General features: G+C 42.9%; 1 protein-coding gene across 2 annotated transcripts in view; it reads right to left on the bottom strand.

Moving 5' to 3' along the window:
• SRGAP1 (SLIT-ROBO Rho GTPase activating protein 1) overlaps window positions 1-13,577 on the bottom strand; it is a 278,881-nt gene that overhangs the window by 58,789 nt on the left and 206,515 nt on the right. Inside the window, exons 9-12 of one of the 2 annotated variants that reach the window (XM_019514652.1) lie at window positions 10,634-10,831; window positions 10,412-10,496; window positions 7,994-8,021; window positions 5,635-5,737 (exon numbers count right to left, since the gene is read on the bottom strand). In XM_019514652.1, the coding sequence (XP_019370197.1) occupies window positions 5,635-5,737; window positions 7,994-8,021; window positions 10,412-10,496; window positions 10,634-10,831 (414 nt within the window). Of the gene's footprint in view, window positions 1-5,075; window positions 5,110-5,634; window positions 5,738-7,993; window positions 8,022-10,411; window positions 10,497-10,633; window positions 10,832-13,577 lie in introns of both variants that reach the window. The other variant, XM_019514653.1, reaches the window with a different exon arrangement.

Raw genomic sequence — 13,577 nt, 5'->3', positions numbered from 1 at the left:
AGGGACAGGCTTGGAAGGCTGGGAAATGGGATGTAGTGCTATAGTGCTTCTGGCAAGTCAGAATAGCTTCTCCATAGACAAGAGCCACCAAGAACCATTATGCAAGGCTGTCCTACTTCCTTTGCTCAGTAGATCAAGCATGTCCCCTCAGACCCTAGATGGGCAGTATGAAACTGAGGTGAGGCTTGAACCCCTGTGTTGGCAGGGGAAGCAGACACATCATATATCTGGACTTTAAAAAAGCCTTTGATCTGGTGTTCCAGGATTTCATGGAAAAATTGGCCAACTGTGGCCTTGGCTACACCACAGTCCAATGGCTGGGAAACTGGCTCTGGGGTCGGACCCAGAGAGTAGTAGTCAATGGAAGCGAATCATTATGGCGCTCCATGATCAGTGGCATCCTGCAAGGCTCTGTCCCTGGACCAGTTCTCTTTAACATCTTTATCAACGATGTGGACATTGGTGTCAGAAGTGCACTGGCCAAGTTCGCTGATGACACTAAACTTTGGGGGATAGCATCCACACCTGAGGATAGGCTAGTGATCCAGGCTGACTTGGATAAGCTTATTAAGTGCGCGGATATAAACCTGATGATGTTCAATACCAGAAAATGCAAGGTACTGCACCTCAGGAAAAAAACCTGCAGCATGCTTATAGGCTTGGCAGTGCTACGCTTGCTAGCACCACAGCTGAAAGAGACTTGGGGGTCATGATTGACCACAAGATGAACATAAGCCACCAATGCGATGTCGCAGCTGGCAAAACAAACAAAACTCTGGCTTGCGTCCATAGATGCTTCTCAACTAAATTCTAGGATGTCATCCTCCCACTGTACTTGGCCTTGGTGAGGCCGCAGCTGGAGTACTGCATCCAATTCTGGGATCCACAATTCAAGAAGGACGTCAAGAAGCTTGAGAGAGTCCAGAGGAGAGCCACACGCATGATCAGAGGGCAACAGAACAGGCCTTATGATGAGAAGCTGGGAGCCATGGGACTCTTCAGCCTGGAAAAGTGCAGGCTCAGCAGTGACCCAGTGGCTGCCTATAAGTACATAAGGGTTGTACATCAGGATCTGGGGGAACGTCTGTTCACCAGAGTGCCTCAAGAGATGACAAGGACCAATGGTCATATACTCCTCCAAGACCGTTTTAGGCTGGACATAAGGAAAAACTACTTTACTGTGTGAGCCCCCAACGCCTGGAATAGACTCCCTCCAGAAGTGGTGCAGGCACCTACTCTGGACTCATTCAAGAAATATTTGGATGCTTATCTTGCTGGGATCCTTTGACCCTAGCTGACTTCCTGCCTCCAGGGCAGGGGGCTGGACTTGATCGTCAAGGTCTCTTCCAGCACTAATGTCTATGGAATCTATTAAATCTATGAAACATAAATGGGAAGGGTCGGGGAACCTGCCCCCACCAATGCCATGACTGCTGTTGCTAGCTACCCTGGAGGCTAGGGGTGAGGGGGCAAAGCCGCTCCAATCGGGAGCTGTGGGAAGCAGCCGCATGGGGTGCCAGGCTGGGAACAGCAACAGAACAGTTTCTATCTTCCAGCCCTTGCTACCTGCCTGCCCTCCCACTCAGTGTCCTCTGCTGGCTGGGAGCAGGCACTGGATGTAGGAACCTGCCTGACACTGCTGCTGCTGTCCACGGGAAGCCCATATCCCTGCAGAGCTGCTCCCTTCAGTGTGGATTCCGGGGCTTCCTGTGCCTGCATCAGCTCAGGACAGTGGTGCTGGCACACAGGTTCCTCCTTCCAGCATCTGGCCCCAGCCACCGGTTGTGGGGAGGAGGGGGAGACAGACACCAGTGCAGAAGGGACAGGTAGGGAGTGGGAGCTGGAAGGAGGAACCTGTTCATCGCTGCTGTTGTCCCCTGTTGGGCATGAGATCCTCCACAATCACAGCCTGTGGCCGGAATGTAACAGGAGCAGTTTGGGGGCTCCCTCTGCACTAATATCAGTGGTGGCAGTGGAGAAAGAGGGTGTGGCTGCATGGCCTTGGACCCATCCTGGGGCACAGACATTAATGAGTAGCTTTAGAAGCACATGTTCCTCCTCTGTGGAAATCCATTATGTGTTTCCATTGTCAGGAGAACCTAGACTAAAAGAGAGGTGAGATGCACCATTTTCTCTCTTTTGAGGCTGATCCTCAGTTCATTTTAATGGGATTATGAACAGGAATTAATACTGATATGGAACATACTGAAGGGTCTGAACCTTCCATTTCTAAAGTATTTCGCCTTTGGCAACTTGAATCACTACCGTGGAATTAATTCTGTTTCATTAAAAGAATGATCATTAAGAAAAGGAACTGTGGGTGGCAGAAAGGCAGTATTTGACCAGAAGTATTATTTGCCTGTTTTGCTAAAGCATATTAAAGGGCTGTATAGTCTTTAGTCTCTATATTTTGGAATTTAAAAAAAATGGATACTATTTACCACAGAGATGTTAATAGCTCTGAAAAAGTTATCAGTAATGCACTGAGGACATGAATCATTACAATTAAAGATATTTTTCAGAATATGTTACAGTTTATGCTTGAAAAATGACATTTTTATAATGAATAGGTACCTTCAAAGGTTAATTATCTTGGAAGCAATCAATTTTTTAAAAGAAATTGCAAATATTAATTGTTTAGTCTATGAACGAATTCACTTTAAAGCAGTTGCAAAAAAGGAGTTACAAAAGCATAAGTAAGACAAAGGAAAAAAACCTGGCATCTCAAAATATACACCCTTTTTCTTTTCCTGTTACAAATGAGTCCTTCATTTCTGTGACAAAACTAAATTAAAAGGAAAGGAAGGAGGGTTAGGATTAAGGCCAGACAGAGCCCCTCCAAGCCAAGCCTCTACAATTTTCTGTCCAATTTACTACTGACAGGAGTAGGCAAATATAGATATTTTTATATACATGAAAAAATAGTGAAATCTGGTACAATATACTTGATGAAATGGCTTAACTACTGTTTTGGTGTGCTTAATTGTAATGCTTTACTGGATTTATCTCTCTTGATCCCAGCAATTAGGCTATTTTAAATAATGGGAATTTCCATATTTTACTTTAAAAATCTAAAAAGCTGCTTTGTTTTTTAAGACTAGAGAAAACTGGATAGCAATGAATTAACAAAAGCACCTGCACCCAAAATCACGTTTTACGTTGTATAGCGATTTGGCAACAATTAGATTAATTCTGTACCAGTAAAATAAGAAACAATCCAGTTGCTAATCTGGAAATACAGCAGCCCTTAAAAATGAGTACCTTGACTGTCAGTGCATAAGAACAGCGTATTAGAATACATACAGCACATTTACTGTTAGCACATTACTATGCAGGAATGTAAAACTGCTAAAAGGGGGTTGTTTGCAGTAAGAAATTACTAACATAAAAATGACTTTGTTGTAAGGCACAGTTTTTAGAGCCTTCTTACAGAGCTGAAATGTTGACTCTGTCCATACTACCACAATTGTCCAGCTTCTTTGCTAAACAAAAGTAATGGCTCTGAGATTTTTGATCTATTTGCTGGAAAATAATTTGTTATGAATCTGATTTTGTTAGGTGTCCCAAACACTGACCCCTGCCACTCATATGAACTCAGATGTAATATTTGTTATGAACAGATACCTTCTGTAGACTGATAATCATGTCTGAAGTCAGTTATGTGATAAAGAAATACTTTTCTTTAGCTGTAAACCTGTTGTAGGGTAGGTCAAAATGATTCAATTCTTCCACAGTAAAAGTTTAGCCTTTGACTTGGGACACTGCCCCCCAAACGTTATTGAATAATCTGTCATTAGGATTTTTGTTACCCCCCTGCAGAGCTGGCATTATTTGGAACTGGCTCTTCCTTCGGGGTTAAGTTTTGTTACTGACCTCTTCCAAGAGCTCCTATTTCAAGAGCAGGATTGCAGTGTAGGGCAGAAATGATCATGAAATTTTATCTTTAAATTTGGGTGTGCTAATTCCTGGTTTACTCTTATTTCTGTATAGGTAATTTTTGATGAACTAATGTTTATCTCTTGCACAATATGCTGTATCTTATACTGCATGTCTCTATCACACAAAGACATTTTTGTAATATCATCAGTCTCCAGTACAGTTGCACAGGTGTTACTGAAAGCTCAGTCAGAAGATGGTCGGACAGCAGTGGTGCAACTGAAAGTGGAATGTGTTCTGCAAAGTATGTATTTACTATTAGTGATGATACATAACAAGGAAAGGAAGGTTGACAGCTAAGATAACCTTTTTAAAAATTTAATTGCTGAACTAAACCATGGGGCTTTAGAACACGTCACACTTAGGATGTTAACTGCACTTAAAATGTGAGCATCTGCACACTCAAGCAGTAAAACACGTGCTAATTACAACTGGATCATTCTAAGTGTGATTGTATTGTAGCAAAGTTAGGACTCCTTGGGGGATGAGCATCTCCAGATCATATTAATACATGTTCACTTACTGTCCTACCACCCCATGGAAACAATACCAGCAGTTTGCTGGTCGTTGGTCCTAGCACCAGCACTGCACCAGAGTTGTGAACTAGACCCCAGGTTTGTGACCAGCAATGGGCTCCAATGTAATGCCAGGGCTGGGACCAATTAGATGACTCAGTCCCAGCTCCCACACCACACTGGAGTCTTGAATCAGCTCTGGTGCTGTGTCGCATTGTTACGTTATACTTAGCACAGTGTAGTAAACACTACCATGAGACTGCTCAGAACATATATAACTTTTAATACAGCATGGTAATGCCCATCACAATCTAAGTAAAACACGTGCTAAGTATCCTGTACTCCTTATTCACTGGAAGCTTACTTTCTTCTTTAACATGGAACATTTGACTGCAAGTCTACCACTAGTTTTTGATTGGTGATTAGAGGCTAATGTAAGAGAGACTATTTATAATTGGAAGCTCATCACTCCATGACCTAGAAGTACAGCAGGCAAAATTGAACCAATCTAATTTCTTAATGCAAACTTCCCCTTCCAGGTTATCAGGAAAGCTAATTTCAAGCCAGGCATAAATTAAATCCGATAGTGAGGAAGAGGCAGCTTTGTTTCCACTAGAACTATACCTGATGTCTGGTGTGAGAATTCCTTCGTCCTCGACTAGAAGCATTATTAGAAATAGGAGCATGAAAAAGAAGAAGATAGTAAATACAGCAAAGATACAAGGCACAGAATAGTGATCCTCAAAATTCCACACAATATAATTGATTCCTAAAGTCACGGGAAATCAAAACCTGATTTCAGAGCCACCATCATATTGGTTCTATGTGGGGTTCTGATTTAATTCAAGTAAATCTGCAAACAGTAAATCATGTCAGTTAGAGGAATATAAGATTACATCTTTTCTTTTAATGAACCACAGATTCCTAAAAAAACTGAAAAAACCCCAACCCCAGGCAGTCACTACCATCTGTACTTTGATTAAAGAAACTGTAAGGGATGTAAATGTAAATAATGTATTCTCCTCTTTCCCTCTGACTTCAGGAAGTATTATATTGATCAGCGGGGAAAGAAAAGAACCCCAAGAAAGACTTGAATATAATGATCTACCTCAGCTCACATGAGGTTTTGACCATTATAGTAAGAACTGTTGAGAGCTGCCACCCAGATGGCTGGTGCCAGTACCTTGATGAATGATTCCAAATCACCATTAAACAACTTAGCATTATATTGTGATCGGGGTCTGGGCTTCCTGTGTTTCTGGGGTTTAGGGGGAAGATTTGGAGGCCTAAGGGAAGGGAATATAATTACTGAGCAAGGTAGAATTAAGTCATGCGATAATATAAAATATCCATTAAGCCCATGACAATAAAATAAAATGCTGATGGGGAAAGGGGAAAACAAAATCAGCATTTGTCAAATAAAGACATTTCACAATATTTAAGTGTAATATAATTAGTTAAAGAAGAGGAAAAAACCTTGCAATAAATAATGTTCTCATGGATAATTCTGACATTCTTCACAAATTCTGAGCTATAGTTTTACTCAACCCATTTCTTCAAACACCGAATGACTGAAACAGCTTAATGTTGTGTTGCCATGCATAAACCATGCAGCAGTAACTGCCATCCAGCCTGCCAACCCCAGCATGATCCACCAGTCTGCTAAGCACCTCTTTTATCAAGCAGACAAGTTGTCTCAAGCTGGATAAACTTTAACTGCAAATAAGAGCTGCTCATCACACCCCTCCCCCACTTCAAAAACAAAATTGTGGACATTTCCAAGTAACTGTTAAACAGCTTTAGCCTCCCACATCCATACAGTCAACATCTTTTCACAAGGAAAGAAACTTTGCAAATTAGCTGGAGGAATTAAAGAACACCAGCAACATAAAAACAAAAACAACCCCCCACACAACATCTTTGCAAGATGTCTTCCTAGTATCGTTACACAAAACACATCTGATGACTATAACTCAAAGAGATTACAGAAATAAGTGTTTCTCTCTTAACTCAGTTTGTTTAGTTTGTGCGCTTGACAGCACTGCGTGTCTAATCAATTACCATTTCCCCTACAGAGCCAATCAGATTAACTGGTTTCTATGGTTCTTCAGGCAGGAGCAGAGAACATTATTATACTTCAAAAAGTGGCTCCAGGTATCTGGCTCGGTGTACTATTCAAAACGACTTAACTCAGCTTTAAAGAAGGCCTCTACCCTTGAAGATGTTTTTTTACAGAAGTGCTTTAGCAGAAGCAAAAACTATACCTGAGCAGAGCTAGCTGCCTTATGAAAAAAACAGTATGGACTATTTCCATCCATTGCTATCAGATGGGAGACTTGCCTGGACTCCGAAGAAACAGGAAAGTAAGCTTTGAGAGGACATCATTAGTTCCCTGCTCTAGGCAGGATCTTTCTTGACTAAACCACAAGGAAGTGGGAAAGCTGGCTTGGGAATGCAGGGTATACAGCATATTTCTTGAGAGCTCTACCCATCACTACCTGGCCAGAGTAAGGAGGAGCTGACTGGCCTTTCCAACTCCTCAATTTGTTAATTTAAAGCACTGGCCTTTTTGGAACATATTGCCCTTCCCTCACTGTCTCTGATTGTAGTATAGGAGTTGTGTCTTTGGATGTTACAGCGGTGACTGATCCCTCCTTTGTGGTGAGGAGGGATTTTTTTGTAGTGGCCTGGTGGTTCTTTCACTTTCCTTGCAAAATCTGGGAGTCAATTAACTGAAGCAGCACTTAGACAATAATGTCAGAAGTTTGCAGGAATGGTTAGTTTGTCACAGCCTGCAGCTGGGGCTGAGTGTGAAAAAGGCAAAAAGGACCAGTTCCCAGAGGTAAAGGAGACCTGGGATTTTGCTGAAGTCTTTGCAGAGAGTGGTCCCCCTTTGGCACTCTTAGTCCACCTGCTCATGGGGTCAGGAAGAGGACAAAAGGATTTGAGAGAGACAACTGATGGGCAGAACAGAATCTATGTAGAATTATGGGTAGTATGGTGGGATGCCTGTAACCCCTTGCACTAGACGCATTAAAATACCTGCTACAGGAGAACTAAGGAAGTCAGGGCAGATGGCACCTTTCCTCAGCTTTAAATTCAAGAAGGGGCAGATTTCCTCTTACTCCCTCCCCATGTTGGTTCTCATTCAATTGTATATTGTGCTCAAATGAACATAAGAAGGCAGAAAAGTTTTTGGTTATTCAAAAGTATTTCTTACCTATTCCCCAGTGAAAAAAGCTAAGTCTCCAACAGCTGTATTTCGGCACTTCACATATTTGACACTGTCCAAACAGTTCACAAGGATATTTTATAATTCCAGGAACAGATAGATTGGTTAGACCTTTGTCAATGTGCTTGCTGTAAATGCATTATCTCGGATACTAAAATGTGGAGTGCATAAACTGCTTTACAGTTTGGTTCATCATAATGTTGTTTTTGTAGTCATCAAATGCTTCATAAAGAATTGTTAATTTTTTCCATTTTTAAATTTTATTATCTCTGTAGCTGTCTACAAAATAAATGAGATAAAAACATCTTACCTTGTGGTCATGTATTCAGCTCTGTGACCTGAATGAGTCCAGTGAAGAAGAAAAAAATATCATTTGTAGATTATGGACATAGGAACTTGTTTTTGTATGCAATTATATTCATGCTCGCCAGTGTCAATGCTGTTTAACATTAAGTGAAATCATACAACATCTGCACTACAAGATAGTGCAGCACAAGCACAAGAAGATCCAGAAGATATAGAGTGGCAAATGTTGCATCTATATTTAAAAATAAAGGCTTTGGGGGCAATCTGGAGAACCAGAGGTCAATAAATCTTACATCCATCCCATATAAACAGTTAAAAGGATAATTAAAAATGAATAGTAAAACACCATGATGGTCATGATACAAGATCTAGCATGCATGGTTTCTGCAATAGGAGGTTTATGTTAGAATTCTTTGAACACTTCAGTAACTGAATGAAAAAAAAGACAATCATTTTGCTTCCTGGTACACATGCTGTGCCATGCTAAGCTTGAGAGGTGGCTATACAACTTCTGGTTTGGCAGCAGAGCATGTAAAGCAAATGTAGTATGTCTCAGTCTAGTGCTGCCTGCTGCCATTACTGAGTAGTATAGAAAGACCTATAACACATAAAAAATGGGATGAAATATAACACAAAAAATATAATACTTTTCTGCTGCATGGTATGTATCGCAGTGGTGCAGCCTCATTTAGAGGGCTTTGTGCAAGGTAGTCTCAAAAAGCATATTGCTAAACTTGGGGATAATAAAACCTTGGAAAAATTTTCATATGAAAAGGTTTAAAGGTTGGGTTTACATAAGAAAGGGGGCATGTGACAAAATAGGCAAAACAAGTAATGATAATGAGAAGGTAGTGTAAGTGATAGAATATATAGAGGTGCTTCCTAACTAGGAAGACTATAGGGGTTGAGAGTTCAGAGGTGGTGCCTCAGTTAAAGTAGTTAGTTAGAAAGATCTCAGATGCTTATTCACTGCTCCACAATTAAACTTGCTGTTAGTTCTTCTCCTTTACTGTATTTATTGGACCTGGTGATCCTTACACATAAGACAGAAACTTCTGTTCTCCTTAATCCATTTCAGAGAAATGAAAAGATGGCCAATTCAAAAGTGATTAAAGGGAACACTTCTTACACACACACTGCATACTGAAATTGTAGAACTCTCACAGGATGTCAGTAAAGCAAAATATTTAATGAGAGTTTAAAAGGGGAAGGACATTGATATGAATAACAAGAATACCCAGAATAGAATAGTTAATGCTAGCATATTCTGGAAAAGATGTTAAAAATCTGAGATTCCAGGGCTTAAACCAACCCTCTATCTATTAAATCAAGGATAAGACCTTTTGGGAAGAGCAGATTATCCCACATCTGCCTATGAAGTTTCTTGCATTTTCCTCTGAAGCTTCAGGTACTTGCCCATGTTGAAGAAATGAGGTTAGATGAAATGAAGGCTAGTTCTGAATTGGTATGGAGAGGGTGTTAGTTCTTGCTGTATTTTATTTGATTGGTTAGGAGTAATTAAAAAAATCTATTTATTAGTGTTATTTAAATAAAAAAGTCAAAGGGTATTCAGAGCATTGGATCTCTTTGTAATTTATAAAAATCCAAATAACTCTTACACTGGCTAGACAGTAAGAGTGAATAAGAATCATCTGCAATAAATGAAGCTACTTATCCATGTATATTATCTATATAAATGGAAAAATAATGAATTCAGCATACTATCCAAAATCCAAATACAGTGAAACCTGTCTAAGACAGAATTGCACCAGGCTGGGGAAAAGTTCCAGCTTAGACAGTTTTCCATCTTATGGCAAGGAACAGAGGCACCTGCTTCCCCTGGCTCCCTGATAGCCTGTCTAGCAGAGAGCTGTCAGGAAGTGCTGTCCTCTGCCCAGTACCATGGATCAGCTGATCAGCAGAAGCACAGGTGGTGGCTATTAGGATGACTGTCACCCTTTCAGTCTTTAGACCCTGGCTTTACACTTGGATTCACAGGTGCAGACTCCTGTTCTAGTGGACCTAGGGCATTCAGAAAATTTTATCTCCATATATACAAAAATATCTGAAAAAAATTGGGAAGAAAAAGCAGCATGTTTTGTACAGTACTAGTATCAAAGTATGTCCAGTAGTGTATTGTGTCTCAAATCAGAACAGACATCTTTTGTTCAATAAGCTCCATTCCCAATATTATTTTGGCCACAGATATGTTCATACAGAAAAAAAACCCCTCTCATGAGGAAATAAAGGCAGTTTATATCTTATAGTCTGATCACTGGAGCAAAATAGTGACTGGTAAAGAGATTAGGCCTATATTAATAGGGCACTGGGGCTGTACTTTCCTCCTATGCGGACTTTAAATATTTCACTGGGTTCATCGCACACCCTAGAATAATTTTTCAGTTTATTCTGCATCATTTACCTTCTCCAAGAGTCCTCTGAAGCAAGTCATGTTTTGCTTGAAGTTTTGTGATAAGATTACTCCCCTCCAGATATTCTCTGAATTTCTGCAGAGATGAAGATTTAAGGGATTATTAGATATGTCATTTAAATTCCAGGACCTTTTCAGGATTCATTTTTGGAAAAAGATGCTTCCTACAGGTGTTTGGACTCTGTCACCTGGCTGAGAAAGTACCAGACATACCATGAAATAGAACTGTTCAGTCTCTTGCTGATTAGCTCTTCTTTTTGCAATGCTGGGCTTGCTCAAGTATGTCTCTGAGACTGTTGACTTCACGGACTCTGTAGAGCGACTGTGCTGGAAACATTCCGAAACATCATAGTCCTCGATGGTGACCATGTCCTGTATTGTTTGTAAAGTAGCTTCCGTGGTTTTTTTAACCTGAGGTTAAAAGCACAATTTGTTAAAGAGAAAGGAAAATAAATCCTAGAAGCCGCTTAAAAGGCAAACTCATTACTAAAATGAATTCACTGTTGCACGCTTTCTAAATGAACTATAGTGTATTCATTTAGCAAATTAGATGCTATTTGCTGGTCGAGAAATAACACAATGAGATCGCCAGGTCCTTGGTCTAGGTCTATGCTTTAATAAGGTACAATAAAAGCAGCTATAGCAGGTATGGGCAACTGTTTTGGCTGGAGGGCCACTTAATGAGTTTTGGTGAATTGTCGAGGGCCGCAAGGGTAGCCTTTACCTTTGACAGGTGCCCCACCCCTGGTTGCCATCTTGGGACTGGAAATCCTGTCCCTAACCCCTGACCTTTGCCACCGGGAGTCCCTCCCCTTGCCCCTAAAATTACTCCTTTTGGGAAGGGAGTTTGCCATCTTGGAACCAGAAAAAAACCAAATCATATGCTAAAAATCAAACATCTACAGTAAAAGCTGCCTTAACTGGCACCTTACAAGCTGGCATGCTCTATTAACTGACATGCCGGCTTGTAAAGTAAAAGTGAAACCGGAAGTGCCCACCGTGGCACTTCCAGTTTCACTGAGCTCCCATGGCCTGGGGTATAGCAGCCTGTGGGGCCCACCTCCCTGTACCTCGGGGCCTGCAGGAAGGATGGCGATGTGGCAGTGATGTGGCGGGAAGGGGGGTGGCGACGCCCAGGACGTGGTGGGAGAGGCGGTGGCCTGAACAGGCAAAGACACCTGTTTGGGCCTCAATTAACCGGCATATTTTGTTATCTGGCACCCCCATCCCTCTGGGTGCCGGATAACAAAGCTTTTGCTGTATCATATTTAATTTTAAAAATATTTTTGTCCTTACTTACATGTGTTTGTGTAGTGTATATAGAAGCAATCACAAAATAAAGTCTTACTCCTATATATTGTGTGTGGGATGTGGTTGGGTGGCTGGATGTGTGTGTGGTAGAGTGTGTGTGGGGTGTGCCATGTGGGTGTGCAGGTACAGGGGTGTGAGTGGGTGTGGTGTTTATGGGGAAGCATGTGTGGGTATGGTGGGGTGTGTGTAACAGACACACACACAGCCATGCATGTGCCCTAAGGTGACAGCCCTCCCTGTGTGCAGGGCAAACAGACCTGCTGAGCCCTAGGGCTGTGGCTGCTGCCGACAGTGGCTTGTAGCACCTACAGCCCTGGTTACTGGACCCTCCGCTCTGCCTACCCCTGGAGACTAGAGACTGGGGACACCTGGGCCCAGGCCTGCCATGCTCCCCACCTCCCGCACTGTTTCCATGGAAGCCAGTGAGCCCCCTGGTTGCTGCAGGGTCCAGGCTTGGGGCTGCGGTATACACAAGCTCCTGGGGCCACTGCCCCCAAGCCCCAGGATTAGCGTGGCTTTGCTGGGAGAAGGCTTGATTGCAAAGGGGCTGGTCCAGGGGAGGCCACATGTGTGCAAGCAAGTCAGTGGGTGCATCCCAATCCCGTCAGCACCTCCTCCACAACTACCCAGAGCCCGTGTGCCCTGTGGCTCCTCCCTGCCACCACCAACATCACACAGCCCCAGCCCTGACCACAGCCCAGCCTGCACCCACTCTGGATTTGCCCTGGCTGCAGCGGACCAGCTGGAAACTGTGCACACAGCCCCACCCTGGCCCGCTCTGTGCCTGCTCCACACTGCCTGCTTACATTGAGCCACAGTAGCAGCTGAGCAAAACCTGCTGCTGGTGCAGGGGAAAGCAGCCCCTTCTTCTCACTGCTGCCAGGCTGTTCTTGCTGGCAGCCACCTGTAGCCCACACCCGGGCTGCCCCATGGGTCCTCTCTGCCACTGTCACTGCCACCTCTGGGCTGCCCCATGGGGCAGTGGTGGCAGTGCAGAAGAGCAGCAGGGCAGCCCAAGTGAGAGCTCCAGGTGGCTGCAGCAAGAACTGCCCAGCAGTGGTGAGAGGTAGTGCCGGCAGCCAGAAAGAGGCACTGCCACCTGAGACGCCTACAAAGGCAGTCCAGCTGCAGAGCCACCCCAGCCCCAGGGGGGCAGCAGGATGGGCCACAGGCTGGATGGCACTTCGGCCAGGTGGAACTGAGGAATCCGCTGCAGGCCAAACAAAGACTCTCTGTGGGCTGGATCTGGTCCATGGGCTGTATTTTGCCCACCAATGAGCTATTCACCTGCTGATTAATATCATCATCAGGATTCAGTCTCTTAAAGTAAAAGTGGGAAAATGTGATGGTTATTTAATGAGTAGCCATAAGTAGCATTTGAATCAACAGAAATAGACTTGGTGCACTGATCTGTACTGTCAGCTGTCCAGATTACAGAAGGCAGAAGTATCCCTGCTGCTGGAGCTGACAGTACCACATGCACTCCCATGAGAAAAATTAGTTCAGCAGTGCTGATATGGAATGAAATATGTTATAATAGTGATGTTTATGACTTAAGGGTGCAACATGGCACAGGAAATGGAAGAAAGTGCAACTTCCACACCTATTACAGCATCTACCATTAGATGCAGAATTAGGTAGATAGGAGACAGGAGGGATTAGAAATGAAATGAGAAATTCTGCATCTCTGCAGTAAAAAAAATCAGCTGAAAGAATCTGCAAGCCAGTACACAAACATCTAAGGTCTGCTGTGGGGAAGGTGAAGCTAGTGACCTCCTTGCCTCCAGAAAGACATTTTTTCTATGTGTTTCCTTTTCTAGAGGCACTTTCCTCTTTGTGACTGTTC

The sequence above is a fragment of the Gavialis gangeticus genome, unplaced genomic scaffold (assembly GCF_001723915.1).
Source record: "Gavialis gangeticus isolate Ggan-Ray unplaced genomic scaffold, GavGan_comp1, whole genome shotgun sequence".
Taxonomy (NCBI): Eukaryota; Metazoa; Chordata; order Crocodylia; family Gavialidae; genus Gavialis; species Gavialis gangeticus.
Note: the sequence above shows the minus strand (reverse complement) of the source record. Positions and strands in the feature narration are given on the sequence as shown.